The sequence below is a fragment of the Chelonoidis abingdonii genome, chromosome 1 (genome assembly GCF_003597395.2).
Source record: "Chelonoidis abingdonii isolate Lonesome George chromosome 1, CheloAbing_2.0, whole genome shotgun sequence".
In the NCBI taxonomy this organism is placed as follows: domain Eukaryota; kingdom Metazoa; phylum Chordata; order Testudines; family Testudinidae; genus Chelonoidis; species Chelonoidis abingdonii.
The window spans coordinates 359,780,153-359,802,798 of record NC_133769.1 but is presented as its reverse complement, the minus strand read 5'-3'; the positions used below and the strand labels follow the sequence as shown (position 1 = coordinate 359,802,798).

Here is a 22,646-nt window from a genome sequence, read left to right as displayed (position 1 = left end):
TTTAGTAATAACTGATACTTACAAACACAAACCAACGCATAACGACCGGCAACATAGAAACTCTGTTTGAAACACGTGAGCTGAGAGAGAGGCTTCGAGGTGATCAGGCTCGGTTACGGGTACACAAGATACACAGGATTCGTTTTTCTTTCTCCTCTCCCTGCCTGCACATGGCAGGGCGACCTAAAGTACCTACTGTGACATCATAGAAGTGTCATAGGGAACGGGCGCAAAACCTGTGTGTGTTCGTTTCTGATTGGCACAAGCAAGTTTACACCAAGTAGGGGAGCAGGTGCCTAAAAGTCTGGCTCACCCCAAAAGGTGAGGAGATGCATATTGTTGTAGAATGCGTTCAACACTGAATGACAAAAGAAGAGGCCAGGGCAATACCGGTATGGCAAGTTCTACAGGATGCAGACAGGAACTCATCTTAACAGTGTTGTCATGCCAGACTGCATGCAGAGTGATGTTGTTAAGCCCAGATGTTGTGCCGTAGCAGCCCTGGTTCTGGAGGGGTGGAATTTCTGCAGAGGGAAGAGAATAGTCTTTTAGTTTGCAATTGGATCCTACCTGTATAATAAACAGTTATCCTGGTTTCAGCACTTACATGCATAATCACTACCAGCTGGCAGTGCTGGCTGGCACCAATGCCCCCAAATCTCTGGAGGCGATAAAGGGAATTCCATAACATGCCTGAGTTATATGATTGACCTCCTCCAAGACAATGTCTCTCCCATTTTAGCCCTTTCAGCCTCTTAACTGCTGTGCCTTACATCTGGATTCACTAGTGTTTTAATCCACGGTCTGTGCATCATATTTCCGTTGTCGTTAAGATGTGATGGCCTTGATCTTTCTCGCCCAGGTTGTATTTATTTTGCCTCAGCCATGGAAGTGTCTGTTTCTAATACTCCATTATGGTTTCTGAACTTGGTTCTCCTGGCTTTTGTGCAAGAGATAAAAGCAGTTAGGCTGCCTAGAGCATTTTAATGTGCCAAATCTAACGTGCAAATTAGAGGCAATGATGGATTTAGCAGCAGGGAGTGGCAGAATTCTGCCTTTCTCTTTAATGGTTTTTAACAAATATTCTTGAACTGCAACATTCTTTCTCGTTTCACTTGAGAGTCTCCTTTGCAAACCAAATTGATTTCCGTCAGTGAGTCATTTGTTTATAATAATTAAAGTTATATTTACATAGTGCCTACCATCCCAGGGGATCCCAAACTACTTTACCAACAGGAATCACTTCACTCTCCATGCTGAAATGCAGCCACCTCTTGGGTGGAAAGTACCAGCTCTTTAACAGCTCACAGCAGCACCTGGCAATGTTTAGGTCAGGAACTGAAGCGTACTGTATCAGCTAAAAGTGTAGGGGGAATATATGTTTATAGGCAGTAGTTACCTAAGCTGGAATTTCACAAGCTAATAACCTTACTTTTGCATGACTCTGGCATTGGCAATTTTGGGTATGTCTACACAGCAACTAAACACCTGTGGCTAGCCTGTGCCAGCTGACTCAGGCTTGCAGGGCTTGTGTAGACTTCTGAGCCTGAGCTCTGGGACCCTCCCATCTCGCTGAGTCCTAGAGCCTAGTCTCCAGCTCCAGCCCAGAACCTTACACCGCAATGAAACAGCCCCCGCAGCCCAAGCCCGTGAGCCAGAGTCGGCTGATGTCTAGCGGCCGTGTAGACTCACTGATCACAGATTATTGGGACCTCTGTTTTACATGTTTTACCTCTTACATGGATGGTGGTATATCCAGTAATAGTGTCCCCTAATACCATACTGACTAAGGGAGAGAGTGCCACCTACTGAATCATAGCATAGGAGCTTAGCACAGTTCTCCGAGGACCACAGTGGAGATTGTAGGTTGGAAGAAACCTATCAGAGTTCTAGCCTGCAAAGGAAACACAAACCTCTGTGTTCAAAAGCACAGCCTAAAGCGATTGGTTTACACCCAGAGCTCTTAATGCTGGGAGATGTAATTACCATGTAGTCATAGATTTTAAAGCCAAGGGGGATTATTACAGTCCCTCTGGCCTGACCTCCTACAAACACAGACCATAGCATTTCACCAAGTGGCTTCTGCATCAGCTAAACTTCTAGCTGAGCTAAAGCACGTCTCTTAGAAAGATACCCAATCTCAAATCCAAAGCAGGGTTAAATCTTGCTGATTCCTTCTACATAACATCTCTAAGCTATGGCCTTAGCTAGCCATTTATGCAGCTAAAATGCTCATCCAGGCTCTCCTCATCCTCTGTCCTTCTCTCTGCCCGTGACAAATGCAGTCTTGCCCCGCTGATACCCAGTTTCTGTTGCCTTGACCATGTCACCCCTCTCATTGCTTCCTTCCCCTGCCTCCCCCTCCTCTAGCCTATCAAGGCTGTGAAGGTCAAGATAAGTCTCATATCCCTCTTCCCATCCGCCCTCCTTCACTACCAAGATGTCGACTTCCGCGTCCAATTGCACTGATCCCAGCCTTCAGCGGCCTCTTGTTAAATTTTCAAATGAGCACCTTCGTGCTTTCTCCCATGTTTCCCCTTGTGCTTGGGAGTTGCTCTCCGTAAACATCTGCAAAGCTACCTCAGTATCCTCTTTCAAACCCCTCCTTCAAAACTTTCCTTTGACGTCTTGCCTAGAAAAAAACCTTGGCAACAGTTCTTTAATCTGTGGATGTGCTGAGACCACTGGCTGTCCTGCTGATAGCACTATCCGTGTTTCCTTGTATTTCCTTGTCTGTCTGTCATCTATCTGTTGTCTCTTGTCTTATACTTGGATTGTAAACTCTTTGGGGCAGGGACCATCTCCTTGTTCTGTGTTAGTACAGCACCTTGGTCCGTGACTAGGGCTCCTCAGTAATACAAACAACAATAACAATCACCAGTTTTTGCCATCCAAATCATCTATACCTGCTTGAGATCCCTAGGGTCGAGGTATTGCTTATACCCAGATTCCCTTATGGGGCTCTTCATTTCGGCATTTCTTTACCTCTCTTTCTTCCAGCGCCCCAGCTCTGCTCTGCGCGGGCTCAGATGACGCTGGACAAATGACAGTGTGTAAACAGCACTGTATAATAAATACAAGGATCTGCTGTCCCAAGGGGCTTACAGCATAAGTGCCCAGTCCTGCTCCCATTGAGTTCAAGAGCAAATGCCTCGTTAGCGTTAAGGCCCTGAAGTCGACGGAATTCACCAGATGTAAGTCTGGCCACAGAACAGTGCAGAGTTAAAACAAAGGAAGTTTGGCACTTTCCATCTAAAGGATATGAAAGTCCTTTCCAGCCCCCCATGCCTTTACCCTCACAACGCTTCAAGATAGTGGGTGAGTTTTATATTAGCCTCTTGGGAAACTGAGGCAGGGATAAGTGAAGTGACTCTCAAAGAAAGTGAAATGCAGAGCGTAGAACACTGGTCTCCTTGATTCTCAGGCTGTGCTTTGACCGCTAGACCAGGCTGTTTCCTCTCTCAGAATGTATCACTCTGTTGTATCGTCCAGGCCAGGGGGCTTCCTGGCAGACTGTGGAACACTTTTTGGGTGGCTCATCAAAGTGTACAGTGCGTGGCACAGCGACAGTCCTGGAGGTGCAACCTCCCAGAGGTCCTGTGCGTAAAGGCTTTCCCTTCCTGCAGGGCCGGTGGAATTTTAAGGCTCCCAAATGGTCTGCCCGGAAAGCTGAACAGGCTGGGAGCAGGAAACAAATGTATCTCCCGGCAGCTGGCACCAGTTCCTTTTAGTTCATTATTAATAATCTTCTCCATAATCTGATCCTGGTGTTAATCAGGAGCAACTCATGGAAGTCAGTGGAATTGCACCAGTTAAAGATTGACCGAGAAGGGAATCAGGCTCATCAGTGTCACCAAATTGGACAAGAGCACAGGCTAGCCCATCAAGTCAGGGTCTGGATTCCAGTAGTGGTCAGTAACTGAGGCTTCCAGAGGGGCTGATTCTTTTCCAAATTACATCAGGCTCAAGGGTGGTGGTGGTAACTCCACTGAATTCAGAGAGAAGAATCAGGCTCATATACTGCACTTTGCCCATTGTGCAATGCTGTATGTAAGTAATGGGGCATTTCTTCCTCACCCCACCAGTGGGCAGCCACCATCACAGAACTGTACGACTGGAAGGGACCTCAAGAGGTCACCTAGTCCAGTCCCCTGCACTCCTGGCAGGACTAAGTATTAGACCGCCCTGATGGGTGTTTGTCTAACCTGCTCTTAAAAATCTGCAATGACAGAGATTCCTAGGCAATTTATTCCAGTGCTTAACCACGTTAACAGTTAGGAAGTTTTTTCTAATGTCCAACCTAAACAGTCCTTGCGGCAATTTAAGCCCTTTGCTTCTTGTCCTATCCTCAGAGGTTAACTAGAACAATTTACTTTCCTCCTCCTTGTAACAACCTTTTATGTACTTGAAAACTGTTGTCATGTCCAAACCCAGTTTTTTCACTCTTCCCTCATAGGTCATGTTTTATAGTAGCTCCATCTAGGTTGCATTTCCCTAGTTTGTTTATGAGAAGATCATGTGGGACGGTATCAAAAGCCTTACTAAAGTGAGGATATACCACATCTACTGCTTCCCCTCATCCATAAGGCTTGTTACCTGTCAAAGAAAGCCATCAGGTTGGTTTGACGCGATTTGTTTTTGACAAATCCATGCTGACTCTTACTTATCACCTTATTATCTTCTAGATGTTTGCAAATTGAATAGAAGAGTGAGGGGGGATTTGATAGCAGCTTTCAACTACCTGAAGGGGGGTTCCAAAGAGGATGGAGCTCGGCTGTTCTCAGTGGTGGCAGATGACAGAACAAGAAGCAATGGTCTCAAGTTGCAGTGGGGGAGGTCTAGGTTGGCCATTAGGAAATACTATTTCACTAGGAGGGTGGTGAAGCACTGGAATGGGTTACCTAGGAAGGTGGTGGAACCTCCATCCTTTGAGGTTTTTAAGACCCAGCTTGACAAAGCCCTGGCTGGGATGATTTAGTTGGGACTGGTCCTGCTTTGAGCAAGGGGTCAGACTAGATGACCTCTTGAGGTCTCTTCCAACCCTGATATTCTATGATTCTATGCTTCTCACCAAGGGAATGGAAATCAGTTTCGATACAGAAAGAATAAAAGGCTGAATATCCTCAAGGTTCAGAAATACTGTCTGTTAAAAAAAGAAAAATGGGTCACATTTGGTCTTAAGGTTTTATTTATAAAGGATTAATAAATAAGCAGATGTTATACGCTTGCTACAAACATAAGTAGTGGGTGTTGAAGATGGTTAAAAGCCACTTATTGACCTATTGGATTACGTAACAAGTGATTTAACCATTTATTAAAACATCTAATAATCATTTATTAATCCTTCATATACTAATTGTCAATGGATCCTTAATATAAAGTATGACCAAAGGCTGCAAAAAGTGCATAGAATTTAACAAAGAAGAAGAATCTTTCTATTCAGGTTTCAAATAGACCCATAAAATCCTACGTAGCAGGGGTATAAGTCTCAGATTCTCTATTAGATGGCTTCAAAATTCTACAGAATGGATCGCATGTTGTTATTTCTATTACAGGAACACTTAGAGGCCTCAGTGTTAATTCAGGCTCCATTGCGCATTTTACAAAGACATTGGGCTTGTCTTCGTGTACAGCGCTACAATGGCTCAGCTCCACTGCTGTAATGCTTTAGTGGAAATGCCCGAGAAGGCTTCTCCTGTCGGAATAGTTCACCCACCTCCCTCAGAGGCGGTAGCTGTATCGATGGGAGAAGCTCTCTCGTCAACATAGCGTGTTTACATGGGGAGTTAGGTCGCATAACTGCATTGCACAGGGGTGTGAATTTTTCACACTCTTGAGCTACATGGTTATACCAATGTAAGTATATAGGGTAGACCTGGCCATAGTAACATACAGTCTCTGCCTTGGAGAACTTAGAATCCAAGGGCAGGCTTTACCAAGGTATTGAGGCACCTAATGCTCATTAATTTGAAATCAGTAGGTGTTAGGTGCCTAAACACCCTGGTGAATCCCACCCAAATAGACAAGGCAGACAAAGGAGGGAAGGGAAATGGAGATGAAGTTACTTGCCCAAGGTCACGTAGCAGGTCAGTGGCAAAGCTGCGAATAGAACATAGGTCTACTAGCCCCTGTCTAGTACCCGTGCCCTGTCTACGAGCCCTCACTGTCTCCCCATCCGTAGCCCAGCAAGTGGAAGGCCTGCTTGAGGTTTGTGCCATTGGCAGTGGCAGCCTTCTCCAGTGGGGACAAGGCTTCGTGCTCCACACCAGTCATCAAAGCTGGCTCTGAGCAGAGGAGAAGGTGGCCGTGCTGCACCTTGGAATGTCCCAGGCTCCTTCTGGGGACACTGATACCTGCTCAAGCGCCGGCAGTGCACTTCCACACGCACCCCTGCAACTTCAAGGCATGATGTAAGCCCTGTATTCTCAAGTCACAGTAAAGAACAGAATCCACAAAGCCTTTTGCTGTTCCTGGCTCCCAGGAGAGTCCACATCACTAGAGATGATTCAGGACCCTTGAGAGTGACTGGGATGAAGCAGAAGAAAATGACTATTTCAGTAAATGAGCCATAACTGCAGCAGAACCCGGGTACTGTCCTCGTGCGCAATCAGCATGGATGTTAGTTTAGGTTCATTTAGGTGCTAAGTAATGAGCATTTTTGCTGCTAATCAGGTTGATAAATAAGGCGAATTAAAATCTTTGGTTTGCTCTCAGCAGAAGTCTCCTAAATTAAGTATTCATCTCATCCAGGTGAGAGGAGGCAGATTTGCTCAGCAGCCATCATGAATAATTACCTCGGTTAGGATAGGGGTGGGTTAGAAGCCAGGTTTTTTTCTCCCTACTAATCCTAATCATTTAACTAAATTAATTGCTTCCAAACAGATGCCCAGATGTGTCCATTACCTAATCCCCTGGACAAGGAGCTACTCGTCACCAATACTTATACAGTTTCTTGTTCTAACTTTTTAGCCATTAATCAGTGATTCCCAATGTCTTTGGGTGATGATGCCTAGTTACCAGAATAATACGTTGGGTCACTTGCTGCCCATTCCCAAGACCCCTGCATATTCTACCCTGTGGATCAAGTGGTACAGATGCCTTGTGTAAGGACACTCTTACCCTGTGGGAGGCAGGCATGGATGGGGAAGTCTAGAATGCCAATCAAAGGAGCTGGTGTGCAATGCGTGGAAGCCACCATGGCTGGTGAAGAACTAGGATAGACTGGTTCAGGTCCTGCTGCATCTCGTTGGGGTATGTGGGATATGATTTCCATGTCTCCTCTGGGTTGGTAAAATCACGTCTGCGCCCAGGAATCCAGCTGCTTGTTGAGAGAGCGTAATTAATCTAGAAAGATGTGGTTCTGTGCCAGGAGGCCTTTTTAATTAAAAGAGATTGAGGCATCTGAGAATCTCTATTAAACCTGGCGTCGCCACTGAAGTCGTGGAGTGTGTGTGTCTAAATTTGGATGGCGGGGCGGGTAGAGCGTCATGCGTCATCTCAGGACAGAATGTGATTTTGCTTGCTAACGTCTTGGGGTGGAGGGAGAAGTGTCCTGTGTCACAGACCTCTGGGGCCACATACACCTCCCTGTTGCAATGGTGTGACTTTTCCTTTGTACCTGCTAACTTTGAAGGGATGTAGGGGTGAAGCTGGCTGCTGACACAGCTCAGGCATAGCTTGTTACAGATCATAGTAACAGGGCAATGGGAGCCCGTGCCTTTAACAATGCTGGTGCAATGCTCCTGCCCTGTGTGGCCCTAAGCTGGGGGTATAGGGCCTGGAAGGAGGAGTAGCTGAACCAGCCTTTTGGGCTGGATCCCAACATTCCTTATTGCCTGGCTTAGAAGCGTATGTTTGCTCATAGGGTGTGGAGAGGTGGGCGTGTGGGTGTGTCTGCCTCTCTCCCACTGGGGCATAGATGGGGTGTGCGGGGCCAATGTCCTTCCACAACGCAAACTTCCCCGCTCATCAAAGCCCTGGTAAAATGTGATACACACCCGCTCCTTTATTGGGACCTTTCATGGCAGCATCTTCCCTGTGGTTGGCTTGAAGGACTACATGCTTCCGACATGGACCTTATTATTTCACTTGGACACCAGAGGCTGCAGGCATAGCACTATTTGGGTTTTAATATTGCACCTGGCACCATGGTATCTGAGCACCTGAGGTGTCACGGAGGCAGGGATATGGGATCCACTCGTCATGCTGTTTGGTGGCCTATTTAGATGAGCTTTAACCTAGTGGAAATCTCTGTTTCCCATCATTCAGGTGGCCCCTTTCCTCCATGTAGCTGAATTATTTGTTTTTGCTGGGTGCGGGATGGGTGAGCCTGGGCCTGGGAAGGGCTCTGGGTCTCATCCCACCCCATCTCATCCATGTTGCTTTGTCCCCTAGCAGCTGGGGTGAAGGATGTTCTCCTCGGCGAAGCCCTACGGGAATCAGCACTTCTCGGCCCTGAAGAAAGACTGCCAACGGCGGAAGGTGCTCTTCGAGGATCCGCTCTTCCCTGCCACTGACGACTCCCTCTTCTACAAGTCACGCATTCAAGGCGTCCAGTGGAAACGTCCGAATGTAAGTGAGGCTCGAATGTCCTCCCTGTGCACATCCTTGTGCTGCTGCCATGGGGTCACACCTTAAAAAGCAAGTAACTCTGCTCCCCAGCGTGCTATCTGCCATAGGTAACTTGTTACCATAGTATCCGAGTTCCTCGTCAGCTCTAATGTATCGATCCTGCCAGCAATTCTAGGAAGTAGGGCTGTGCTATTATCCCCATTGTAGAGATGGGGAACTGAGGCACAGAGAGACTTGCCCAGGGTCGCACAGAGAGACTTGCCCAGGGTCACACAGGAGGTCTGTGGCAGAGCAGGGAACTGAACCTGGGTCTTTTGACTCTCAAGCTGGCCCCGCTAATCACTGGATTACCCTTCCTTTACCTTCGCCCTCTGCAAGAGCCTCTGTTCTTGTACATTGCTTGTGTGGCTCAGAGCAAGGGAGCTGTTTGAAGGGTAGCATGGCTTGTCAGACGTGGCACAACAGTGTGTTTAGTGGTTGGAACAGGAGGCTGGGAGTCAGGACTCCTGAGTTCTGCAGGCCACATCCCAGATACCGGCAGCTCCCACTGCGACCCGTTCTGCTCCACTGAAGTCAGTTGGAGTTTCAGCATTGTTTTCAATGGCAGTCCCATCTGGCACATTGAAGCCAATTGGGGTCGCAGATGTTCAGGATGTTTGCTCCTTCCTCTGCCACTAACTCAGCACACGGCCTTGGACTTGTCCCTCGATGGTGACTTGTAACTGTAACTCAACTGTGTGGGTAAAGTGAATAGAATAATAGTTCTTAACTATAGGGGGGCTTGATGTTGTTGCTAATCCTCTCGGGGACTAACCGATGTTTGCAAAGTGCCGCTAAGATGCTAGTGCTTGGGTTTTTTTTATTTGGTTTTGAATGATTATCATGCAGTTCTAACCCCTTATTTAATGGCTTGTCAGCTGCAGCAGCCTCTGTCCCAAAGGTCTCCCAGAGATTTCTGTAGCTCTGGACTTTGTTACCTGCTGGTCCCCTTCAGGAGCTGTTTTTCCTCTCTGCTCCACATGTAGCCCCAGAGATGCCTACACACCACAGAGATGGATGGGTTGGAAATACACAGAGAGACATGGGGTGGTGCTGGGAAGCGAGGTGAATGCGGCCGGGGTGCAGAGGAGCCAGCAGCATGGTGCATCCTTGATCATGTGGAAAGGATGGGGCTGTCACGTGGTCCTGTGTCTCTGTCTGTCCATGTCTCCTCAGCACAAGGAAATTGCACCTGGCGATGTTCTCGTTGGCTGGGAGGGACGTCACACAGGGCGCTACGATCAGCTGCCAGCAGTTTGATGCACCTGGCATTTTCTCCCCGGGGTGCTCTCTATGTTCCCAGTGCTGCATGCAGTGCCTGACTGAGGCATTTGCTTCAGCTTCTGTCGGTGTTTAACCTCTGGGAATCTGGGCACTGCCTGCTCTAGCAGGCTGGGCACTGGAAGTACCGGGGCTGGGCCTGGGAGAAAGCCCTGCGGTGGCCCCCATGCTGCCTATGGGGGCAATAGGTCATGGATCCATGTCCTGACTGATCCGGGGCCTAGCCCTACCCTGCCCCTCAGAGAGTGCTAGCCATGGGGGAGCCATTGGGGACCTAGAGCCCCCTCATCTGGAGCCATGGGGCAGGGAGCAGTACGCAAGGCCTTTCGCAAGGCTATGAGGATGGGAGCAGTACGCGAGGAGCTGCTGAGGCCACCTGAGTAGAGCTGAGCTCTGGGCTCCCACCCAGCACTGCCTCCGGGCCTGTGAGCCAGCAGAGTGGGGGAGCTGGGACTCTTGGCTGGAGGGGCTGCATGGTCACCTTTGCTTGGTGACAGGGGCTGCAGTGTGGGGGCAGCATACTGGGGGCTGGGAGGAGGAGAGCAGGGAGTAGGGTGGTTGTCCTGCTTTCTCTCCATCTCTCACTCCCCTGGCTGGGGCTCTGCTCTGTAGCTCGTTACCGACTTGATGAGCTGTTGCTGGGCTCACCTTTCTAACCCACCCTGTAATGCACCGTAGGTCCTCCAAGAGCAACCTCCTGGCTACAGGGAGACGCCGCTAGTGCTGCCTTAGCCGGTGTGCCGTGCAGGGAGGCTACCCGGCAAGATTTCTCAGAGCTGCTCTGAGCAACCGTCGTGTCTCTCTCTGCCCCAGCTGGGAGTCTCTAGAAAGCCAGCTTGTCTTTCCAGAGTGACAATGGAGCCTTTATCCAGGAGGGAGTGGAGGAGGGAATAAAAAGGCTTTGTGTAAAGGGAGGGTAAGGGCTGAATTGATTCTTTGTGTGCCGTGCGTGGCAGGAGGAGCAGCATTGCGCTGGGCCACCACCGAAGCGGTCGTGCTGCCCTGCTGAAAATGGGCTGGCTGCACCAGCACGGTTCCTGTATGGCACTGGTCCCCAAACTTTTGTGGCACTGGTCCCCTATTATCCCTGTCCATGCCCCACTGCCAGAGCCAGGAATGGGGCCGCGGCTCCAGGCAGAGGGCCGCAGTAAGGGGGCCGAGGTTGGAGGCAGGGGGCAAGGCTGGCAGCGGAGCCTTGGGTAGGGCCGGCAGCCAGGGCCAGGAGTGGAACTGGGTGGCGCTCCCTCCTCACCCCCTGTGGGGGTTAGCCCAAGCTCCAGCCGTGCCCCCCGAACACTCCTTTGCATCCCGTGTAACGTTATGGATGCGTTGGGGTAGCTTCTCAGTCAGTTTTCTTATGGGGACTGGCGGGAGCCCCATTGCTACACTATGGGGCTAGTCTGTACCAAGCACTAGAAAAATGTACAATAGGGGACAAACCTGAGCTGACCCCGGGGAATAGACTGGTTGGACCAATAGGTCTTTTCTGTGTCTAGCGCATGTGGATGTGGCCATACTGTGGTGTTGGGCACTATATAAAAACATGGCTGGATGGATAGGCTGGAGAAAGCAACTGGCTGAATTCCTGGAGAGCTGATGATTTTAATGCTGCTGAGGCTTATTTGAATGGTATTTATTGTATAATTAATAATCAGGTTCCTGTACCCGTAGACAGTCATCTTCGTTACTCTAAATCTAAATAAATACATAATGGGCTGAAGGGAACACTTGGGCAGGGCCTGGCCAGCTGGCCTAGTGGGTCTCTGCCATCGCTAGGTGTTATGGCTCTGTGACAATGTGGTATCCAACCCTGTGATACTGACCTGGGTAAAACCCAAAATAAGGGGCTCAGGGTGCCTAGAATACTATTCTGCTGTGGCTCTCAGCACATGAGCATGGAGGTCTCACCTAGGCAAGGTTGCTCCTTGCAGAGGAACCTCAACAACCCTTCCAGGCCCAGCTCTCCCCCTGCCGGAAATGTCTTTGTGCAATACATAGCCCCTCTCACTGAAGCATTCCCAGCACTGTAACAGGTTCACTGCTTCTTTAAAGAGACAGTACGCAGCAGCCTTTAGCTCAACTGGCATTAACACAGTCTCCCCTTCAGTCACTGCACGGAGTTGGTGTATAGTGCAAGTAAAACGTGTTTATCAGCAAAAGGACCCAGGTTTCAGTGATACCAAGTAGAAATAATAGGGATAGAAATGGCCACAAAATTCACTAGTAAGAGTGAAACGCAACTTAACGAACTGGAGTCCTTTGCTCCAAGTTTTCTCCCCATAGTCATTCTTCTGGCACCCAATCCCACAGCCCAAAGCACTTAGTTTTTTATGTCTCCTCAAGTGAAGGATAACTTAGGGATTCTCTCCCCTCTCTTTATAGTCCAGTAAGCGTTGAAATATACTCTGCTGAAATGTAACCCCAGATAAGGCTCCCTCCGCCTCCTGGGTGTAGACGCTGTGCCGATGCCAAGCTGGCTTCTCCCCTACTTATGATTTTTACAGTGCAGATGATCTTCCTACAATCTCCAACACAAACCAGTAGCTCACTGTCCTTACCACGCCTGGCTTGAGGTGTCAACCCCTTCCCTCTGTCAGGAAAAACCCATTTATCAACTTCCCCTGACAAGCCTAGTTTAAGTCTCATATTTCCAGGCTGTCTGGGTAGGTTAGCTATACATATACCACACATGGATATCAACGTTATCCGTTTTCCAGTGACCTATTACATGCCACCCTTTGGATAAATACCATCACATCAGTGTGTGAGGTGCACTGAGTTGGTCAGGCCAGCCGGGACACACTGGGACGTACCAGGGAACTCTATGCCATCTGGCATTAGGGTGCTCAAAGGGTCACACACCCTCACCCTTGCCTCAATCCGGGCGCAAGAGCACAACGGACACTGATTGGCTTGCTCTGGCGAGCCTGTGGGTTACAGGAGCAGCCCTAGCAAGTTCACCACAAACAATCTCCCCCTGGCCACCGCTGAAGGATTGAGCTGTGCTGGGGATGCCGCAGCAGAGCCCTGACTCTGCCGCTCTTTGGCTGGGCCCGGTTTCTGGCAAGGAAGGGCTCACCTCCTGAGGCCCGGTGCCAGGCCAAAGTGGGTAACTCCTTATAGTTCCATTAGGGGGTTGCTCCCTGTATCGCAGGTTTGAGCAAAGCAATTCTGAAAGCTGACTTGGGTAGTTGGTGCTGCAGGGCTCTTCCCTGCTGGCTTCTTGTTTTTGCAGAGGAACTCTGGGACTCAGTTCTCCCCTGACTGGCCCCTAGACTGGGCATTTTCTCGCAACACTGGCAGCTTGTGGATGCCTTTTATTGTGTTCCTCTTCCCAAACTAGACATGATTCCATTCATCACTCTGGCCCACAAATCTGTGTTTAGCTAATGAAATACAGTTCACAGGAAATCCCAAGGACCCAGAGCTGGCCAGTTCTGTGCACAAAATGAGGCAAGAGTCCTGTGGAAAAATTAGCATGTGATCACGCAATTAAAGATTGTATCATAAATAAGGCTACGTTTTAGTCACGGGTATTTTTAGTAAAAGTTGTGGACAGGTCACTTCTGGGGAGCCCCACTGAAGTAAGTGCTGCTCAGAGCCTTCACCCCCTCCTACACCCCAACCCCATGCCTCAGCCCTGAGCCCCTGCTCCCATACCCAAACTCATGCAGCTGCTGTGGGGGGGAGGGTGCGGTGGCCTGAGATTGCCCCAGCAGTGGCTGGTGCGGCTGGCCCAGGGGCTGCCCTAGCTGCTCAGATGGGCCCTGGGCCAAATGCACCGGCCACTGCAGAAGTCACAGGGGTCACAGAAAATCACAAAATCCGTGACCTCCATGACAAACTCGCAGCCTTAATCATAATGCATAAGCACAAGGGAGCTGAATTATGGTTGCACAGGCAACCTGAATCCTGGCATGTCCTAACTTCTGAGTGCTTGGCTTTATAACCTTAACATTCTTGTAACATAATTTTTGTGAGTTCCATCCATGCATCCATCCGTCCAGGGTTGAAATGCAGCTGCGTGTAGGGCGAAACCAGGTGAATGTTACAAGTGTAAGCTGCACTGTTGGAGTCACTGAGATTTTTTGCAGACTTGGGCCCCAAGACAGGAATTGCAACAGCTGGGGGCAGTTTGACACAGGCAAAGAGTCATTGGCCAAACTGCAGGAGGCTGGGATAAGCACTGCAAGGAGTCAGCAGCTCAGTCTCATCTGCAAGACAGCACCTCCAGCAGTGCTGTGCCTGTACAAGCTTAATGGGGTACTGCTTCAGAAGTGTCTCGGGGTCCTGTTCTGTGCATTGGTGGGTGACACTGGGAGTTCAGGGTGCTCAACACTTTGCAGGACCAAATGTCACCTGTATGATCAATAATGCCGCATCCACATGCTGTGTTGCAGCTCCTGCCGACATCCAGTTACGACACTGGGAGAGGAAGGGGGTCAAAGGACTTCCCATCTCGTTAGCTTGTCTCCTGAAGTGAGGGGTCCATGCAGCTCCCAGCGCCTGGCGTGATTTGCCGGGGTGATGGATGCTAGGAAGTTGTGTGGGTTGGAGGAAGAATGCTTCCCTTGTGGCTGTGGAGTGGCTACCAAGTTGCTCTTCCTGTCCCTTGTGTGCTGCTGCTCAGGGAACTTGCAAGGAAGGGAGCACCGGTGTCACACAGGAGGTTTCTCCCACATCCAGGTCTCTTCCCTCTGCACGGCAGAGCCAGACTGGTTCCACTGCAAAGAGGCCATTTGGGTGGCAGGGCCAGGATTTGTCTCCCAAGAGGTTCGCTTTTACCATTCTTCACTGCAGGAGAGCTGTACCCATTCTCTGTGTTTGTCCATTTTCGGTGTCGACAGAGAAGGCAGCTGTTTGCTTTCCTGGAACAGTGTGGGCCCTGGGATGTCACATGGTATGTGGAAAACCCTGTTAAACCTGCACTGGAATGACACAAACAGGGCTGGACAAAAGAAACTGACCTTTCCAGAGCTCGCCAATGCTTTCCCACCAGCCCTCATTTCTGCCGGTAGCACCTACTAATTCATGCAGATGCCGTTCATTATAGTACTTTGTTATTATCAGTGTTCAGTTCATTGGTCTGTAATTATTTATTTTAATAATGATATATTTGTATATTATACATAATGCATATATATATATAGCAGTATTTATATATTTATTAGGATTTAGTTATTTATTTCTACAGTATTGTGGTATTATATTCTGTGCATGGGTATTATGTATATATTAGTTATTAGCATTTAGTGATCAGTGTTTATTTCTATTATGATAGCACCAAGGGACCCCCATGGGGGTCAGGCCCCATTGCTATAGTAATGTACATTCATATAGTAAGAAGACAATCCCTGTACCAAAGAGCAGACAGTCTAAACACAGATAAAGCAAATAAATGGGGAGTGGACAATATGAATTAGTCCTGATCACCTTACTGTGGGGCTATCATAAGCCAGTTTTACCCTCCTTTTCTTTATGGCTGGCAGGGCCTGCTCTAGGCACCAGCGCTCCAAGCATGTGCATGGGGTGGCACTTTCCAAGAGGTGGCACTCTGGCTCCTTTTTTTTTTTGCTTGGGGCACAAAAAGCCGGGAGTCGGCCCTGAGCGGAGGTGAGCTGCGGTGGTGGGGGGCACGGAGAGGGCTGCAGGAAATAACCCGGGGAGGGGGAGCAGAGGAACCGCTCCCCCCCTCCAGCTCACCTCCGCTCCACTGCTGCCTGCTCCCCTGAGCGTGCCGCCGCCCCACTTCTTTCCCCTCCCAGGCTTGCCGCAAAACACATGATTCAAGGGAAGGGGTTGGAATGGGGCGGAGTTGGGGCGAGACTAGGGGGCACGGGAAAATGTTTTTGCTAGAGGCAGCAAAAAACTTGGAGCTGGCCCTGATGGCTGGATGGGAAAGGGGCTCTCCGTTTTTTTCTCAAGTCATGAGAACAGAAGTGGTTAAGAGTCACTGACCAAATAGTAATATCTCTTTTCATCAGTAGAATAACCTACATTTCATCCAAATGTCTAACCGTTACTATGTGAATAGTTGCCTCACTATTAATATTTGCTGGTGTGTAATTATACTCATAAAAACAGAGGTCAGCACTGAAAATTTGGCCCTAACTGTTCATAGAGTACTCACTTTCCTGAAGAAAGGAAAGAGTCGTTATCTGAAGGGGTACAGGGGAGGATTTTTTTCTAGCTCTTCTGAAAATATTTCTGCAATATGCAATCTGCCCAAAAGACACTGGTGACTGTTAATGCACACCGCACTCCTAATCAGCTCTGCATTACAGTATAAGGATGGCTGCAATCTGCTCCATTTCATGCTTGTTACATTCAGCTCTCTGACTTTTGGCAAGCTTATGGCGCTTGCATTTGGGCAAAATTTGGCTACCTCTGCTCTTGAGCATCTGTACCCCATACCTCTGTGGAAATCAGAATGGTAGCTACAGTCTGCTCCTGTCCTATATGTGTGTTTGCAAACCTCCTTTCCCAGGGAGAAGACTCAGAATCCAAGCAGTGACAGTTCTTGCTCTTAGCCTTTGTGGCCCCCATGCTAGATGAAAGGTGTATTTTTTGTGTGTGTGTGTGTGGGGGGGGGGGGTTCTACAGGGAGGGGAGTTTGAAATGGGAAATCCCTGAGTGTCTCTGTCTTGCAAGATCATCTGATAACAGCATTAGAGCCAGAAGTGACAGGGAGGAGCTCAAGCAGCTCTGACAGAAAGCAGTGCTAATGTCATTGTTGATAGCTCAGTCTGAGCATGGACAACTTTGACCCAGTCAGTAAAGCTCTCAGGGCAGTATATGCGCTTTAGGGCCTGATCCTAGAACCTTTCCTCACATGAGTAGAAAGTCAATAACACTAATCGCAAGAGTTGGGCTTACTCATGTGAGAGAAGCTTGCAAAAATCAGGCTTTGAATTTTCGTAATCTTGCCTGCAAACTACATGGAGATAGAGCTGGAAAGTGGTTGGATCTGGCTGACTGAGAATTCTCCCTGAGGGTCCAAATGCATCGGGATGGGGAGGAGGGGTTTAAACATACTGCACTTTGGCTGTGCTCAGCTGGCAGATGAGCCAGAGGGACCACTGCCAAATAGTATAAATCAGAGCAGCTCCAAGGCAGCCCCTGCTGTGCGGAGCAGAAATTCAGCAAAGAAGGGAATCTGGCCCCAAATCCTTCCTTTGCTGCCACTTTAATCCACGAGGCTCTTTTGAAACAAAGATCAGCCTCATTTGCAGCTTCCATTCGCTTGTTTGATAACAGAAGGCAAATCTTCTAAAGGTCAGGAAGCCTCCGCAAGTGACTTTATGGGTTATTTCATAAAGCCCCAGTGGGTTTCCTTCCTGTCAGTCACCCCAGCAAAGCTTGGGATTTAGTGAGGAGAATAGCTACTTTCTGCTATCTGATGCAAAAGATGAAATTCTTAGTTACGGGCCCAGATTCTGTCTTAATTCTTACGTGTGTGTGTGTGTGTGTGTGTGTGTGTGTGTGTGTGTGTGTGTAAACTTCATAAAGTGGGGTCTAATCTTGCTCCTATTGAAGTTGTTAATAACAATCCCTGGCTCTTATGCAATGTTTTTAATCAGATCTCAAAGTATTCTACCAAGGAGATCAGTATCGCCACCCCTATATTACAGATGGGGAAACTGAGACACAGAGTTACCCAGCAGGCGAGTGGCAGAGCTGGGACTAGAATCTGGATCTCCTGAGTCCCAACCAATGCTCTGTCCACTAGGGCAGTGTTTCTCAAACTATTGTACTGGTGACCCCTTTCACATAGCAAGCCTCTGAGTGAGACCCACCCTTATAAATTAAAAACACTTGTTTATTTATTTAACACCATTATAAATGCGGGAGGCAAAGCGGAGTTTGAGGTGGAGGCTGACAGCTCACGACTCTCTGAGGGGTTCTGACCCCCAGACTGAGAACCCCTGCACTAGGGCGAGGCAGTATCTGTGATTGGACCAACTTCTGTTGATGAGAGAGAAGTTTTTGAGCTACACAGAGCTCTTCTTCAGGTCTGGGAGAGGTACCTGGAGTGTCATAACCACATGCAAAATCGAACAGACAGAATATGTGGTAACTACTTATGCTAAACTATATGACCAGTCAAGGTGAAGTGGCCTGTTTACATCCGTGTAGTCAGACCACAGAAAAGGGGGGTTAGCGGGTTACAGGTTGTTGCAATAAGCCATAAATCCCACTTCTGTATTACGACCGTGATTTTTAGTGTCCAGCAAAGTTATGAATTTAAGTTTCTCTCTCTTACCCACAGAATTTGGTCCAATCAAAGATATTCTCTCACCCACCTTGTGTGTGTAACATCCAAGGACCGATTTGGCTACAACAACACCTCAAAATGTCTGTACACATGTAAACGTTATACACTGGCTATTGGTTGTCTCCCTTGCCTACACCCTTGATGTTGCTCATTGTTTGATTGTATGCAATTTGGGTGGGCTCTGTAGGTGAAGTCATGGCCCCACTGAAGGTCAGTGGGAGCTTTGCCAGTGGCTTCAGGAGGGATTGGATTTCACCCCATGTGTTTGCACAGTGCAAGAGGTCCCTGGTGTGGACTGGGATCTGTGCGCTACCATCATATGGCTATTCAGTATTCTTCCAAGTGCCCCCTGGAGCTGTTCCTGTGCATATAATGGAGATCTTCTCCTCTCATCCCTCCCACTGCGGTCTCCAGCCTCAGATCTGCAGGGGAAATGTTGACAGCGGTGTCTTTGCTATAGAGTGAGCCGCCTCTTCATTGCTCAGGCAGCTGGATTCTCTGAGCTGTACTGATGGAATCCGGCAAAGAGGCTTGAGTTTCTCCTTGGCTTTTTCTGCAAAGTTGTGGGTTTTTTGCTATTAAGCTTTCACGAAAATGATCCAAGCCCTCCCCTGCTCTTGAACATTATCTCTGAGCCTGAGGCTACTCTGCTGCCATTCAGGGAACTCTCCAAGCTGCCCTCCCTACTGATTGAGGTATTGCAGGAGGCTAAGGGGAGAAGCCAGAGAATGTTGCTAGAAAAGCCCCTGCCTTGTGGGGAGGTGCAGAAGGAGGCATCCTTCACCTCGTGCTTTCAGTAACCATCTTACCCTTACACCCACTGCTCTGTTAATTCAGAGCATTGGGAGTAAGAGCAGCGCAGATTCAGGGCTTGCTTGCTCTCTGCTGTGGTCTCCGGTTAGAGTCAGTCGTGAAGGCAGAATCAGGTACCCATGTGGCTGAGATTCTTGGAGGGAGGAATTGTGTGCGCATGTGTAAATAAAACAAATTACACTAGAGCACAGCCAGACTGCACGTCCCTGACTTCTCCCCTGGGAAGCCAACCTGCAGGGCCCCAGACTTCTGCTGCCACTCAGCAGAGGCTGTCAGAAGACAGCAGCATGAATAGAAACTGACCATGGAACTTCGGCTCTGTCTACACTACAGACCTTATGTAGCACGGTAAGGTCTTTCATGTAGCCGTTCTTTGCCAGCAGGTGAGAGCTGTCCTGCCGGCATAATTAAACCACCCCCAATGAGCGAGTTATTTCCCACCCCTGATCGACCAAAGCTTTACTGACAAAACCTTAGTTGCCTTGACTCTTGAGGCTAGAAACATTCTAGCAAATGTGGTAGGTGCCACTGGGCTCTAGCAATGCCGGCAGTGCACACAGCTGTTCTCCCAGCCTAATCGTCACTGGAAACATTCACAGCTATCCTGAGTGCTGAAGTCCTGACCTGCTGCTTGCCCTCAGCTTCTGTTGAAATCATTAGGGTTTGGTGGTACTCTAGGAGCAGCAGTGATCTGTAAGCTCAAAAGGTCTGTGACACTGCCCTCCCCCCCCTTTTCTCCTCTCTCTCTTTGAATACCTGTGAAGTGGCTTTCCCCCGCCCCCTCCCTCCTGGAATGCCTGTGGGATGAATGGGCTGCTTGAGCAGCTGGAAGATCAGAAGAGCACTCAGGTAGACAAGATGTCTGGGACTCTGATTAGGCAGCAATCACACGCCCACTGCATGGACACTGCCTGAGGTGGAGTGTGACCAATCAGATGCGGCCACGTCATCTTTAGTTGCAGGCCATGAGGAGCAAGTCCTTAAAAGGGGAAGGGGCCATGTTCTCAGGAGTGCACTCACAAGATTGTAATTCCCGTGAAGGCCCTTCGCCCGGACTGCCTGGCCAGCGGTTCGCCGTGTTGCATTCCATCGTGCCTCGGGAAGACTTACCTTCATCGCACCGTCCATCGCTGAGCTGTGGGACACTTACCTTGAAGGATCCTGACATCTCCAGTGCTGTGCCTGTCCTGGGAGCGTGAGTGTGGACACCCCTCGCCTTCTTTTGAGCTTAGCTATCAGTATAATAAACGTGCAGCTTTCTGCCAAACTCTGGTGAGTCATTAGTCTTCCCTACGCTTATTAGCTGGCCCAATTTCAGGTAACGCTCAGCCCCGTATCAGACTGGGCTCTTGTATAAGGAGGGATCCCTTTCAGATTCATGGAGTCTGATCCTTCTCTTGCTTATGCTGGTGTGAATCAGCAGTAGCCTCGCTGACATCAATAGGGTTACACTGGCGTATAGGTGATGTGCAGGGAGAATCAGGCCCACTACTTGGAGTCCCTTTGCCTGGCTTGTGTGGCTGGTTTAAATCTAGCTCAGGGGACGGCAACCTTTCAGAAGTAGTGTGCCGAGACTTCATTTATTCACTCTAATTTAAGGTTTCGCGTGTCAGTAATACATTTTAATGTTTTTTAGAAGGTCTCTCTTTACAAATCTATATATTATATAACTAAACTAGTGTTGTATTGTAAAATAAACAAGGTTTTCAAAATGTTTGAGACGCGTTATTTAAAATGAACTTAATGTTATCCTATCCGCCTTCACCGCTCCTGCTTCTTCTCCGCATGGCTGACCGGCCAACCCCATCAGTCCCGCAACCCCCGCGCTTCGCCGCAGCTCCCCGACCACGGCTCAGGCTCTGCCGCTCTTTTTCCTCACGGTCCTCCTTCCTGCGCGACACTCAGCCGCTCCGGCTGGCCCGGGCTCTGCATATGTACTCTTCTCCTTTGCATTTCTCTGCCTGGTTCCTCATCTGGTCCTGAGCACCTTTACGTTGCCGGGTCAAAGAGGGCCGTTGCTTGGGTGTGTCACTTACCTGGCACGCCCTTTTGTTCGATGATCGTGTTGGGATCGATGTGGGGGCAAGTCTGCTTGGTCATTCGCTGAAGATCAGAGGCTGGGTGGAGGCTCAGCGCAGGGGCTGGGTGGTTGGGCCGGCGCAGGCAGTGGGCGGTGGGGGTCGCTCAGCAGAGTGTTGCTGCCCTTCCGGCAACGCCCAACCCCCCCCGCTCCTTGTTTTCTGCTTACCCTCCTGGACCCCACCCCTATTCTCCTCCCGCCCTGTCCCCTGATCTGCCCCCTTTGCCCTCCTTACTGTCCCCTACGCCCAAACTTCCCACAACCCCCGCCCCAGAACCAGCACTCCTGGCTCCCATGCCTACTCGTACCGCTCCACTGACAGGACCCCCAACTCTGACCCCTACCACCCCCTGCTTGCCCATCCCATCTCCACACTCCTGCTCCGACGCCCCACCTCACTGGAGCACCCTCCCAAACTCCCAGACCACCCAGATCCTTGTCCCTCCATCCCTCCAGGGACCTCCCACCCCTAACGCCTCCCAAAGGACCTTCCTGGCTCCCTCTCCCCTGATGCCCTGACCCCTATCCAACCCACCCCCTAACAGACCCGGGCCACCCTGCCCATCCAACCCCCCCTGCTGCCCTGATCCCCCCCAGCCTCGACCACCCCCAGGATCCCCCCCCCCGATCCAACCCCCCCTGCCTCCCTGTCCCCTGAATGCCCCTACCCCTTATCCAACCCCTCCCCCGGACCCAGACCCCTTACCATGAGGCTCCCCACTGATCCAGAGCCCCGCCGCCACACACACAGTGCTCTGAGGGGCGAGGTGGGGCTGCGCGTGGCGGCGGGGCTCCAGATGAGTGGGGAGCATCTTTCCCTCCCCATGGAGCCAAACGCTGCCCCGCAGGAGCACACAGCCCGGGCCCCCGGAGCGCTGTGCACGCTGGCAGGGCTCCAGGGGAGGGGAGAAGGCGGGGGAGGGCCCTGCAGCTTGCCGCGTCAGCAGGATTTTTAATAGCACATTGGGGTCCCGGCAGGCCCCAGCATGCCATTAAATATTGGCTCGCGTGCCATAGGTTGCCGACCCCTGATCTAGACCTTCAGTAAAGCCGCAACTGATCAAACTGCAGGGGCAAAGATCATGACCTACAGGTCGACGCCTGCCCTCCGGGTATGTTGCTGTTTTGTTCACCTTTCTCTCACATCTCTCACATCTGGTGTGATAGCGTTTCCTGGAATTGATTAGCATTATTCTTTCCAGTACGACTCTCGCCCCCTCCCTGCTCTTCACTCTGGATGCCAAAAACTTTGCAGAGGCAACAGCTGTTTAATTCTGTAATTGGTCTTGGCATTGTTTACCATTTGCCTTTGCGTTAATCTGCGAGATGATGCAGCGTTGCCAGAAAGCTCATTTTTAGGAAATGTATTCCGGGAGAAAACAAATCAAGTGGCTGGCTTGCTCCTGGCAGGGACTGGGGAAGAGCTTAGCTTTTAGCCATATCCACTCAGAAATATGATTAGCTAAGCAAAAGGCTGGGGCTCATTTTTCTCCTCACTGAGCCAAAGTAGACTGGAGTGGAGGTTGTGGCTCTTTCTAAAACTTGTACATTCTGCCCATGCACTGAAAGCAAAACCAAGGCCTTTAC

The 22,646-nt window shown here is 49.7% G+C and overlaps 1 protein-coding gene across 3 annotated transcripts in view; it reads left to right on the top strand.

Annotated features, from left to right (window-relative positions):
- The window catches only part of CAPN5 (calpain 5), a 135,122-nt gene that overhangs the window by 29,878 nt on the left and 82,598 nt on the right, over window positions 1-22,646 (top strand). The window contains exons 2-3 of one of the 3 annotated variants that reach the window (XM_075061801.1): window positions 3,001-3,194; window positions 8,395-8,571. In XM_075061801.1, coding sequence (XP_074917902.1) covers window positions 8,410-8,571 — 162 coding nt within the window. In that variant the 5' untranslated portion in view covers window positions 3,001-3,194; window positions 8,395-8,409. Of the gene's footprint in view, window positions 1-3,000; window positions 3,195-3,215; window positions 3,319-8,394; window positions 8,572-22,646 lie in introns of those variants that run through there. The other 2 variants (XM_032771513.2, XM_032771511.2) reach the window with 2 other exon arrangements.